At 36.4% G+C, this 13,439-nt stretch overlaps 1 protein-coding gene across 2 annotated transcripts in view; it reads right to left on the reverse strand.

Moving 5' to 3' along the window:
- Nucleotides 1-2,642: 2,642 nt before the first annotated feature.
- The window catches only part of LOC128858953 (sodium/potassium/calcium exchanger 3-like), a 37,839-nt gene continuing 27,042 nt past the window's right edge, over nucleotides 2,643-13,439 (reverse strand). Inside the window, exons 3-8 of one of the 2 annotated variants that reach the window (XM_054095569.1) lie at nucleotides 13,251-13,438; nucleotides 12,941-13,127; nucleotides 12,690-12,770; nucleotides 5,789-6,343; nucleotides 5,619-5,720; nucleotides 2,643-3,784 (exon numbers count right to left, since the gene is read on the reverse strand). In XM_054095569.1, coding sequence (XP_053951544.1) covers nucleotides 3,447-3,784; nucleotides 5,619-5,720; nucleotides 5,789-6,343; nucleotides 12,690-12,770; nucleotides 12,941-13,127; nucleotides 13,251-13,438 — 1,451 coding nt within the window. In that variant the 3' untranslated portion in view covers nucleotides 2,643-3,446. The remainder of the gene's footprint in view (nucleotides 3,785-5,618; nucleotides 5,721-5,788; nucleotides 6,344-12,689; nucleotides 12,771-12,940; nucleotides 13,128-13,250; nucleotide 13,439) is intronic. The other variant, XM_054095570.1, reaches the window with a different exon arrangement.

A 13,439-nucleotide genomic window follows, 5' to 3' on the forward strand; every position in this document is an offset into this window, starting at 1 on the left:
TATGTAGCCTCTTCTTCCACACTCGTAGCACTTGACTTTGCTATTTTGCTTATCGGCTCCTCGTGATCGTTGTTGTTGTTGTTGTTGCGAGTATTGCAGTTTTTTATTTCCTCTTTCACCATTCCTTGAGTTCATCGCTAGAACTTTCTCGCTGTTTGGTTCGTATTTGTCACCACGTCTTTGCTCTTCTTCGAGTATTTTACTTTTTAGGTTATCCAATGTTGGCAATTTGTCTCTGCTTTCGATTGCGATGACGAAACTCCGTCCGGTAAGCTGCATAAAAGCAAAATTGAAAGCAAGTCACTGGGAACCGTAACTGCAATTTCGCGCAAGTTTTCTGCTATTGAGCAGAATTCAGTTATTTGAGGCGCAAACTTTTCACTACTGTGAAACTTGAATCTGACTAATCTTTTGAAGAGATTGACTTTCCTAGCAGGTCCACATGCGTTATACAACTCGCTTAATGCCGTCCAAGCATCTTTCGATATTTTACAGTCTTTTATGTTCAATAATTCCGATGGTCTTACACATAGAGTAACTGTAGCCAGAGCTTTCTCATCGTCCGACAACCATCGATCTCGCTCTTGACCTGATGCTGGACACTCTGTATTTATTGGCTTCCACAAATCTTGGGTAATTAAACAACTTTTCATCTGTAATACCCACGTGGAATAATTTTCGCCGTTAAGCTTTTCAAGCTGCATCGCGTGACTCATGTTGAGTAGAGGTTATGTTTTTTCAATCGACGAACGAAATTGATAAAAAACTGATACCGCGTTTTATCGCGCACAATCGACAAACGATTCACTTTAGTGTTCCGCGAACAACGTTATTATTTTAGACTTTTTTTTTTTTTTTTTTTTAACTTTTACTTGGGCGCTGGGCCCATAACCTTTGTTAGCTTGATTTTATTCATTTAATCTTGTTATGTATAATAAAGTATGAAATTCACGTGGTAGATAGCAAGTGGGTTGTCAAATGTGTGTAGTTGCCAGATTTTTACAGTATAGGTATGTTCGCTTTGTCTGGTTGGATCGGTAATGTTGTACCCAATCTTGTGGGTTCATCTGCTTTGCAGTTGCCTTCAGTCTCTCTATAACCCGGCTTATGTTGAAAAGGTTGACATGGAAATATTATATTTAAAAAATTTATTGGCTAAATCAAAATAATGAGATTTTTGGAGGCCTTTTCAAATTGCAAATCAAAGATTAACGTGAATCTTAATAATTTTCCGAAATATTTTAGCGGAAGTCTTAAAATAAATTCACAGTGGAAAAACGGCACCTTTTTTATTTTTGTATAGAAAATGATGCACCCTAATATACTTATATCTGCAGTATACTCTCTCTCTCTCTTAGGCGTTTGCTTAAGGGACTGAAAAAATTGGAGGTGTTTGCTTATGAGAAAAGTATACAAAGAGTTAATAATCTGTTATGGGAGAGTTGTCCGCTTAAAAAATAAAAAGCTTAAGGATTAGTGTCATGTACCGGTAAAAGTGAACGCTTATGGGAGGTGCCCGCTTAAGTAAGGTGTCCATTAGGATAGAATTCCCTGTTTATTTTTACCTATATAAATAGCTAAATTTAAAATTAAAATTTTTTTCCTAGCCAAAAGTAGAGTCAACTATATAATTTAATTTAGTTTTTTATTTAATATTTAAAATTACAAATCTTAGCAACTAAGGATCTAAAAACTGCGCTCATTAACATTATTATTTGATTTTTTGCTTTTTGTTCTATTTATATATATATAAAACTTTCATATAATGCGCGATTCGGCATTATATAAAAAATATATTTCAACACTGCGGGATAAACATAAATATTGAACATACATACATATATTTTGAGAAAAAATTGTAAAGTTACATTTTTATTTGCAAGCAAATTTATTCGGAAAACAAAAAACGCAAAATATATTTTATGCATTTTATTGAAACTTATTTTTTAATGTTAATTACGTTCGATTCCAACTTTCTGCTCTAATGGAAAAAGAGAAAAAAATTTTAAATTGAAATTTTAATTAAAAAATTAATTTTTAAATTTAATTTTTAAACTTGCTCATTAAATTAAATGTTTTTTTAATTAAAATTTTATTTTTAAATTTTTTTCCCTTTTTAAAATTTAAAATTTAAAAACAATTAATAAAATTATTTTGTGAAAAAAAATTAAAAAGTTTTAAATTTTTTTTAATTTAAAAGTTAATTTTTGTTTTTAAATTTTAAATTTGAAAATAAGAAAATATTTTAAGAATAAAATTTTAATTAAAAAAACATTTAATTTAATGAGCAAGTTTAAAAATTAAATTAAACATTCAATTAATTTTTTTGTTAAATAAAAGTTTATTTTTAAAATTTTTACTCTTTCTAAATTGTAAAATTTAGTAACAAAAAGGAATTTTCAAACTTAAAATAAATTTTAAAATTTTTGCCCTTTTTAAAATTTTAAATTTAAAATCAATTAATAAAATTATTTTGTGAAAAGAAAAATTTAAAAAGTTTTAAAATTTATTTTGAATTAAACAATTTTTTTTTGTTTCTAAATTTTAAATTTTATAAAGAGAAAATATAAAAAAAAATTTAATTAAAAAAAAATATTTTTAAATTTAATGTTTAAATTCGCACTTTAAATAATTTTTTTTTTTTTATTAAAATTTTATTTGTACAATCTCTCTCTCTTTTCTCTTTTTCAAATTAAAAATTTAAAAACCAAAATCAATTTTCAAATTTAAAATAAATTTGAAATCTTTTTAAATTCTTCTTTTCACAAAATAATTCCATGGATGCTCTTGCTTTTCTAGTCCTTTTAAGATATTATGAATAAGACTTATTTATTACACAGCTTATTTTTACATCATTAAGCATTAGGATTGTAATTTGCATATATGTATGTAAATTTTTCTGTTGTAAGCATTTTTTTGTATTTTCTTTGTGGATTCGATAATTTTGTTATGTTCTTTTAAACAAAGCAAGCGATTGTAACGAAAAGTTTGTTTTGAATTTATTTACATAAAATTATTGAATACACTTTTCTCTCGAGCCAACGCGCTTTAGCTGTGCTTTAGAAGCACAAAAATGAAAAAAAAAAAAATCAAAAATTTTAACCAAAAACGTAAATACAACTTATACATATAATACCCTTGTACAACAAAAAGAAGAAAAATATATTTGCAAGTTACAGAGTTACACAATCAACTCATTCCTCGAAAATCATAAACTTTCCGCTAGCTTTTGTTGTTTTTTTTTGTTTTTAATCCTTTTTGGAAAAGTCGCAATACTTTTGCTCTCATTTTCATTTGAATTTTCACTATTACTGTTGCATGTTGTTATTGGTTTTTTCGTCTAATAAATTTGTACGTAAAAACGCGCACACGCCGTTTCTTCTCTCCTTCTCTCTCACTCTCTCTCTCTCGTTCGCTCGCTCTCACGCTCTGCGCCTGTCGGCGCTTCACGAACGTCCGCAAGTTGGCAAGTTAACCCGAAAGAATACATTCAACTCTATCAGCGATGCGAATATCATAAAGACCAGATACATAACCAAACAGGCCATGCCCACTTTTCGATCCAGTTTGAATTTATTGAACGAGAATGTGATATAGAGCAAAAATAGTGTGGAGAGTAACGTTATAGCCGAATACTCCAGACCAGCTGAATTGATGCCGACATAGTTTTGTCCTTGTTGTATGGGAAAGAAGACAGCTTTGATGAGCCAAGGTACACCTAAACAGAGAAGTATATCGAATGTGTTTGATCCAATCGAATTGCAGATGCCCATGGAACCGTGACCTGAAAGGAAAGGAACAAAAAAAAAACAAGACGGAAGATAGATGGTATAGATACATAAGTTAGAATAGTTTAATGTGGAAGAAAAATAAATAAATGCAGAAAATGATGAGCACCAAGTGCTTGCAAACTCGGTTTAGAAGAAATGACCCAATTATACAATAGCTTAATTGTCAGGGAGCGCTACAAGCTGTAAGTAATCAAACTGATGGCTACGGTTCATTAACGAAAACTGAATCTAGACTTTTACAAATATTCTTTTGAAGATACTCCAGTCAGCAGTGATAGTTTGTTTAGAGCTGCAACTCTACGAAGTATCTACGATTTTTTCGTAACGAGAACTATCAGACTTATTTGCTTTATAGAGAGTAGGCGTTCTCCTTGTCGTTTTTCCGATAATGACCACTTTTGTACTTAAAAATTTTATCATAGAACCCAACAATATCTTCCATATGCTGTTGTACCCTATGATCTGAAAGTTCCGGGAATGTTTAAATAAAACAAAACAGAGCTAAATTTCAGGCAATTTTATTGCATCTCCTCCAAAATATGACCCGTCTGAAGCAACGCACATGGGCCAACGTTTAACCCAGTCCTCCATGTACCCCTGGTAGACCGACGAAAGGATGACCTTCAGCTCTTCGTTCCATTCTCTTTTATTTCCTCTATCGACTGAAATCTTCTTCCACGAAGTGGTAACTTCCTCTTGGGAAACAAAAAGTAGTCGTACGGGGCCATATCAGGTGAATGCGGTGCTTGCACGATGGTATTTACTTGGTGCTTGGTCAAATAATCCAGGAAAATTTGGGCTCGGTGCGGTGGCGCGTTATTTTCATGCAAAATCTAAGAATTGTTTGACCATATTTCCGGCCGCCCTGGTAGACACTAATGATCCGATGGTGCTAAAAAGGGAGAGATGTGTGTCTTAAAGTCCTACCAACATAAGAAAAAAATATAAAATTAAACATTCCCGGTACCTTCTGATGATAGGGTAAATCTTCTGAAGTTCCAATCAAAAAGATTTGCAGAGGATTAGAGGAGGATACTGTATAATTGTTGATTTTAACTTTTTTCACTTTTCTACTTTCAGCCGGTGTAGTATTCGTATCGCACAACAATAATAATTAGTTGCTATAGAACTAGAACTCCGTGTGGAGTTCTCAGTCTCCCATCGGACGCGTCACCAGGTGGCGTATAGGGGAATGCTCGGCAGATATGCAGAGTAGGTGGGAAATAAAATACCAATCGCGGACTGAAAACTGGAGTACCGCACCGTCTGACAGATAATGGGATTTTGCAGAAAGCGTCTGACTCGGATCGAGCGGCTTAAAAACGAAACGCTCCTTCCCGCCAGCTATGCTAAAGGTGGCAACTCCGCCACGTGGATAGGAAATCCAGGCAAATAACCTATTACTTCTTAATCGAATACTGTTTCATATCCAGCAATTCTAGGGAAATCTGGATGTTCCTTGAAATTCGATGGCTTGTTCCTATGATCTTATTAATGTGTGCTGTCCGACTCCTCTGTTATTTATTTTGGATGGTTAGTATGTGGTGATCTGATTACCAAAAATTAACTCCATTAACACAAACTGAGTTCGTACATGACTCCAGCCACAACTTTGTTTTATCTAATCCGAATTTTTGAAACTAACAAACTTTTCTATACCTATACAAGAGACTATTTTCGGGAGCTCGAAATTGACTTTGCAGCTATGCTTTAGTGAAGTTTTTGTCTCAGAATTTCATGTAGAATCCACATCTGCTAGCAACGATGTCGTAAAAATTAACCCACCCTAATGTGCAATCATTATCAGCTTCTTCCTTCATTAATTACCTCTCTTAGCCACAATAACACTGGAAACCGCCTCCGGCACACTTGTACCTGCAGCAAGGAAGGTAATACCCATCACTGAATCTGGGATTTTCAGTGTGTCACCTGAATTAGAAGGAAGAATATTAGATAAAACCTTTTGAAAATGGACCTTCCTCATGCGCCTCACTCACCTATGATAGTGATCATCCAAGCGACCACATATGACAACGAACCAATCCACACAATGCACATAATGAACGTCAACGGGAATATTTTATTATTCTTTGTTTTTTTGCAATCCGGTATTGCTATACGAAAGAGTAAATGTATCGGCCAAATAATGAGCCAAGTGAATTGTGCAAAACAACTTTTATCCTTTGGATAGTGTAGCAAAGAGTAATGTTCCTCCTCTTCCTCTTCGTCGCTCGCTGCAGATGCGGCAGCCACAACTGAGGCGGGTACTGCTGCCGAGATGGCGCCGCCTGCTGCTGTCGGCTGTAACTCCAGAGCTGCTTTCTCTATGGAAATAGTGGTGGGCAAGAATTTGGCATCGGGCGGTGGTTGTAGAATGGCTGCTGTTGTAGTTGTGGTTGTTGTATTCGAATTGGAATTTGTATTGGAATTCGTGGCTGCAATTTGTGTGGGAGGTGGTGATGCGGTTGGCTGCAGCTTTGGTGGCTCATTATTGACGCCACCATTTAGTTGTATGGTAGAGAGCTTGTGGCAAATGCGATTCTCGACGAGGTCTGAAAGGCAAAAGGTAGAAGTTAGTGATTTAAAAAATGCGCGAGCGTGATTTGTTGGTAGTAAAAGTGTTAATGGAAATGTGGTGTTTAGAAGTTTATATTCAATTGTTAGTGTTGGAAAGCACAAAGGAGAAGAGCTCATGCGGCTTGCAACAAGTAATGGAAGGTACAGAAATAACACAAAATCTCTTTAAAGTGGGCCACCTAAGCTTTTAATGCTAATTGATCAGACAGAACCTCAGTGCTGCGGAGCTTAGCGTGAAATAATCGGTATTTTGATGGATATTTGGATTTGGTAATTTGATATCTGGAGCAGCAAATTCTTTGAGGAATTGAGTATGTGAAAACAAACCGTCTCGTGCGTAAAAATAGAGCCCACTTAACCTAGTTTAGTGAAGTGGCCAAACATAACCTTACTTTTTCCAAGCTTAGTGTAAAATAGTCTACATTTTGTGCTGATATCTGCAGCAAGAAAATATTTGAGGAAACTCAAAATATTAAGACAAACCGGATAATAAAAACTTAATAAGTAAAAATGTTGAAAGCGTTGCTGAGATATAAAAAGAGCTTTATCAGCGTATTCCAGTCAAACATAACCTTACTTTTTTGGAATTTTTCTGTGATATTTGGAGAAAAATAATAAAATAGTTGTTCGGTGCTTAGTTCAAAATAATCCAAACTTCGTTATAGTCTATAAGGCAAAATACAAAGCACTTCATGCATAAGAAACGAGTCCAATTGGTTCAATATAACCTTACTTTTTCAGAATTTTGCTGTAATATCTGGGGATTGAAAACAAATTGAGCAAAATAATGCTGAGGGAAAAGTGCTCGTGTATTAAGGGGTTATACGCAGTTATGACTTTCAAAAAAATCGATTTTTTTTATTGCATTTTTGTAATGTACATAACTATATTCAAAAGTATACGCACGAAATTTGAAGTAGATCTAAGCAATACTTTCGGAGTTATACCTAAATATGTAGAGATGCCTCGGCACGTTTTAAGGTAGGCATTGAAACTTTAAACGTGTTTTTTTCAAAACAGCATTTTTCAAGTCGGTGTACACGATGTCTCGAAAACGGCTTGTTTGATCGGTCAACCGTTTTAACTCAATCTTTAAAGATACATTTTCTAGTAATTGATCGTTCCTTTTGTAAATCTGATACTTATTTTCCATTTTATAATCAATTTACGGCGAAATTTTAACGTAAAAATCGAAATCATTTCTTTTAAAAGCTGCCATTTTGTGAAAATTCACTATTTTGATTAGCCGAACGATTAATTACTAGATAATCTAATATATTAACAAAATTTGTTTGGTTTTTTGATTTCAGATAATCCAATCCTGAGTTACGATGTACACCGTAAATCGTCTTTTTTTAAAGGAGGTTCCAGAAATCGCCTGCAGCGCGCTCTATAATCAACATTTTCATAAATAAAAAATTTTGTTACGTTCTTGAAGGATGCTTTTATAACCGCCAAAAATTTTCAAATTAAAATATTCTGAAGTTTCTTCAGGATAAATTCTTGACAACCCGTCTTTTATTTGCTTCATAACTGCGTATAACCCCTTAAGAGTGAGCCAAATTAGCCTATTTTAGCCAATTGGTATAGCATAACCTTACTTTTCCGGAGCTTAGTGCAAAAAATAATCAAAATTTTGTTGTAATATCCGAAGCAAAGAAATGTTTGAGACAAATCGCTTCGTGCAATTAGTCGAACATAACCTTACTTTTTAAATTAAAGAAAAAATATTATATATATAATTGGTGCGTACACGCTTTTTGGGTGTTTGGCCGAGCTCCTCCTCCTATTTGTGGTGTACGTCTTGATGTTGTTCCACAAATGGAGGGACCTACAGTTTCAAGCCGACTCCGAACGGCAGATATTTTTATGAGGAGGTTTTTCATGGCAGAAATACACTCGGAGGTTTGCCATTGCCTACCGAGGGCGACCGCTATTAGAAACATGTTTTTCTTAACTCTGGTGTTTCACCGAGTTTCGAACCAACGTTCTCTCTGTGAATTCCGAATGGTAATCACGCACCAACCCATTCGGCTACGGCGGCCGCCGTATAATATTGCTGATTGCTGACAAAAATTATTATCTACTAGCAAACCCGGCCCCCTTCGCTGGGCACACTAAAATAGAATAGATATGGTTTAGAACAGAAAATATATGATTTTCATATTATTTATTTCTTTATTCTTTATTCAAGCGCTTTGGCATAAACAATATTTTTTGTTTTTCTATTTGTTTTTGAGTAAATATAAAATATAAATTGAAAATCAGGAAAAAAGAAGATTGTTTTTAAATTTCAAATCAACGCATATGAATAAACAATCGTCTTTTTTCCTGATCATCCATGAATTTTTCGTTTCAATTTATATGTTTTATTAAGCATTGGAGCTTTTTTAACCATTATCCATTTATATTTTTCAAAAAAAAAACGAATTTATATTTTTCCAAAAAAATTCACAAACAATTTTTACACGTTGCACTTACGTTTTTTCCTTATGGCATCCAAATCAGAAAGAAATATTGACACATTGTAACTCACACTGTCAATTTGACAGTTCAGTTCCGCCCCAAGCGTTAAAAAAGTAAGCGACATTATGGCTGGTTCAAAAGAACGCTGTACCCGTTGCCAGTGCTCCGAATTACAACCAAACTTTACGAAACCCATTTTCAATACTTACTTAACAATGTGCGTAAGTTTGGTTTAATTCGGTGCAAAGACACGGCGGGTCCACGTTTTGGCATATATTTCGAGACCCTAGTCATCAATAGGTATGAAAATTACCGTACTAAAGCACTTATCAACAGCTTTTATTTGATACCCATATTGCACATACACAACCAAAGGTTACCCGGGTCCACGTTTTGACCTATATCTCGAGACCCCAGTAACGGAGCGGCATGAAAAATACTCTGTACTAAAGCATTCACCAACAGCTTCAATTTGATATCCATATTGTACAAACACATTCTAGGGTCCACGTTTTGATCTCTATCTCAAAACCCTAGTCACGGAGCGGCATGAAAAATACTCTGGACTAAAGCATTCACCAACAGCTTCCATTTGATACCCATATTGTACATACACATCCGAAGGTTACCCGGGTCCACGTTTTGACCTATATCTCGAGCCCTATTTCCAAAATAAAATATAATCCATGTTACTCTGGATGATGTAACTTTCGAATGGTGAAAGAATTTTTAAAATCGGTCCAGTAGTTTTTGAGCCTATTCATTACAAACAAACAAAGTTTTCCTCTTTATAATATTAGTATAGATAAATAGTGTTCCCAATTAGCCTATTTTAGCTAGCTGGTCAAACTTTATCTTACTTTTTGAAGGTTACTTTGAAATAATCAATTTTTATCTGTTGTATCTGAAGCTATGGTAGAAGAAAATTTGAAGAAAACAGAGTGCTGACGCGAAGCTGTAGGTATAAAACGAAAACCCAATGAGTCTAGTATAGAGGTCGGCAAAGCTTACTCGCACGCAACGCACGTATTTTTTCCCCGCGAGGCATTTCTTCATGTTAGGGAATAAGAAAAAGTCGCAGGGAGCCAGATCGGGTGAATACGGTGGGTGCGCCAGCAATTCATGCAGTTCGGCGGTGACAGCTCCGGATGAATGTGCAGGTGTGTTATCGTGGTGAAACAGCACCTTCTTTTTCGCCAAGTGGGACCATGTCTCTTTCAATTTTTTGTGAAAGTGGTCGAATAACTCACTGTAGTATTCCCCAGTGATCATTCTTCCTTCTTCCAAAATATCCATGAGGATGACGCCGTTCGTCGCCATTACCTCTCCTGCCGATGGGACTGTTTTCACCTTCTTTGGAGCAGATTCACCGCGAGAAATCCATTGTTTTGATTGTACCTTAGTTTCTGGTTTGTAATGATGAATCCAGGTTTCATAAATGGTGACAACTCGGCGCAAAAGTTTCTTCGGATCTCGCTTAATCGAAGTTAATAGGCAGCCGCTTGTTGTTGCTTGTGAGCAATCGCGGCACCCATCGGGCCGACAGTTTTTTCTTCCCCAACTTATTTTGTAAAATATTAATTGCCATTCTGGTCGTCACACCTATGGCCTCTGTTACTTCGCACACTTTCGTTCGTCGATCATCGAAAATCATGTCGAGGAGTGTTTAAATGATTTCCTCCATAACCACGTCTGCCGGGCGTCCTGGTCGCTCTCCATTAAAAACGGATGTTCGCTCACGTTTAAATTCATTAAACCAATATCTAACTGCGGTCATAGCTGGCGAAGCGTCCCCATAGACAGCATCCAACTTTGCTGTTATCTTCTCGCATTTTTTTCCACCAAAAAGCGAATTACCGAACGATGCTGCTCTTTTTCTATCTTAGCGAAAATCACAAAACACGCCTTACTCGAATAGCTGCCAACTCCAAACTAACACATCAATCAGTCTGAAATTTATTTCGCCGCCATTGGATAGATGGCAGCACTCGATGCCAACAGGAACTTCCCTCAGGAACGCTCTCTGCCATCAAACACCGGGTGCTTATTGAACCGCCCTCGTATAACATAGTGGAGTTTCATTTCAGTTTTAATTTTTCATTGTTGACACATTTTCACCACTGTGCAATGCGATTACTCTGTGCTCACCAATATACTCGCAAAGTCAATTTTGCCGACCTCTGGTCTAGTCTATCGTGCCAGCTAACCTAACTTTTCCGGAACTTAGTGTAAAATAAGCAGAATTTATAGAGTAAGAAAAATGCCTATATATATGAGTGTATAAGACCTCATATAAAAAGTGAGCTTTAGATCGAAATTAAATTTTAGAGTTCTTACTCATGGGTTATGCTTGATCTGGAAGAGTGAGCTTGAAGTCGCTAAATCACATATTTTGTGCGAGCATATCGGGTATTTTCAGTTGTTAAAAAATTTACAGGCGATCTTATATTTCACCCAAAAGAAATCAAATATCTTGGAGTAATCCTCGATAGTAAACTTCTTTGGAAGTCACACGTTGAAACAAAGACATCCAAAGTACTGACAGCTTTCTGGCGGTGTAAGGGTGTCTTGGAGAAAACGTGGGGTCTTTCTCCTAGCAAGATCCTATGAATCTACACGGCTACGATAAGACCTATTAGCACCTAAGCATCAGTGGTCTGGATGAGCAGACTCTCTCTCGTGGGAGTCAGGAGGATCTTATCAATACTACAACGCACAGAGGCCATCTGTTGTACCGGAGCTTTTTCGACTACTTCATGCCCGGCATTAGATGCTCTGGTTGGTCTACCATCACTTGTTGCTTTCATTCAAGGAGAGGCCTTCAAGGCCATCTGCAGACTGAAACATAATGAGAACTGGTACGGCCCTTGTCCGGCTTTGAAAAACAGAGAACGCATGGACATCGATCCAACGATTCTCTCCATGCGCCTTGACTGCATGCCATCAAGAGTCGTACTTGAAAATAGATTCAGTGTGGTGATGCCAGAGGCTCAATTGAGGTCAAACTCTGAAAATGAGCCCAGCAAACACTGTTTTCGCATTTTCACGGATGGCTCCAGGACCGAGCACGACTCCGCCCCTGGGGTCAATATGGAATCCAGCGGGACATAACTGTACTTTGCTGTTGGAATGCATGCATCTGCGGTTGAAACGGAGATCTATGCTCTGGGGTCTGCGTAGAATCCAGCGGGACATAACTGCACTTTGCTCTTGAAATGCATGCATCTGTGTTTCAAGCGGAGGCGTATGCTGTTCAAGAAGCGATGAACTTTGTTGTGGAAACACATGGAGAGACAGATCTGTATGTGTTTGCAGTGACAGCCAAGCTACTGATGTGTTAAGACGCGACTACTTGGCACCACAAGATCTACTCAGATTTCTTCAGAGGTCGGGTAGATTTAATGAAAATTAAAAAGGAATCCGAGCGCAGTACAATAGACTTAATTGTGTCTGATTGCTGTACTTGCTAGTTGTTCCGACAAAAAAAAAAATAAAAAAAATATTTCACCCAGAGCGATGAATCTCAGCTAAAGGCAATACATCGGGTATTTTCAGTTGGTAAACAAATTGAGGAGGGCTTTTAGGAGCAGCTCAATAATGAAATTTTTTTTATAAATTTGTCATTTTTAACAGATTTATTGTTGATGAAAGATGAAAAATAATAAATTTTAAACAACTATTTGGATTTGGATTTTCTCAGTAAAACAGGGATACCTTGAAAATTATGTACATTGCGAGCTTTTTTGGCACCGTGACTTTATAAATAGACTCTTAAGTATGTAAATATATATGTGTATGTGTATTAGTGTATATGTGTTAGTATGCTTAATATGTATGTAGTATATGTCCATCAACCTGGTTCCTTTTCATTGCTGTTTTTTGCCTGTATGCTGCAATTGGAGGAGCGACTGCGCGTGCGGGCCTGTTTCACGCCACCTAAATGAGTTTGTGTAAAAGCGTGGAAATATACACATAAATATGTATGTAAGTGTTCATCAATTTAACCATGTACCAAGTGTAATATTTTAGAGTATTCTATGCTATATATGTAAGTATGCAGTAAGCATTTATCGTTAAAATCTGCATAGAGCAAACACTCATCATACCTTTTGCGCATTTTTGAAATGATTTATCAAAATACATCACTGCCAAGTAAACGGCATAGAGTGAGACCAATATCAGCGCCTCATACCATTCGACACGTTCATCGTGCATGACACATATCAATATGGCTACTGTGACGCCATACGCTATGCTATCGCGCGTCAATGGCCACCAATCGAGCGGAATAGTCTACCAATGAAGAGAAGTAGAAGAAGCAAAGAAAATTAAAAGTGAAATAAATTAAATGTACGAACGGGTGGGTAAAAGTTACATTCAAATCTTAATTCTTATGTTTCAATCTTAGCTACTCACCATGCCAGCGCCGATCCCACAACACGCAGCCACCGCTAAAATATTGAACACCGCCGAACCGACGATGGTGCCCACACCAATGTCACCCTCTGTGATGAATGTGCCTATCACATTGACGAAGAGTTCGGGCGCTGATGTGGCCGCAGCCATGAAAGTGGCGCCAGCCACATCATTTGACATGTTTAACGC

This window comes from Anastrepha ludens, chromosome 3 (genome assembly GCF_028408465.1).
Source record: "Anastrepha ludens isolate Willacy chromosome 3, idAnaLude1.1, whole genome shotgun sequence".
In the NCBI taxonomy this organism is placed as follows: domain Eukaryota; kingdom Metazoa; phylum Arthropoda; class Insecta; order Diptera; family Tephritidae; genus Anastrepha; species Anastrepha ludens.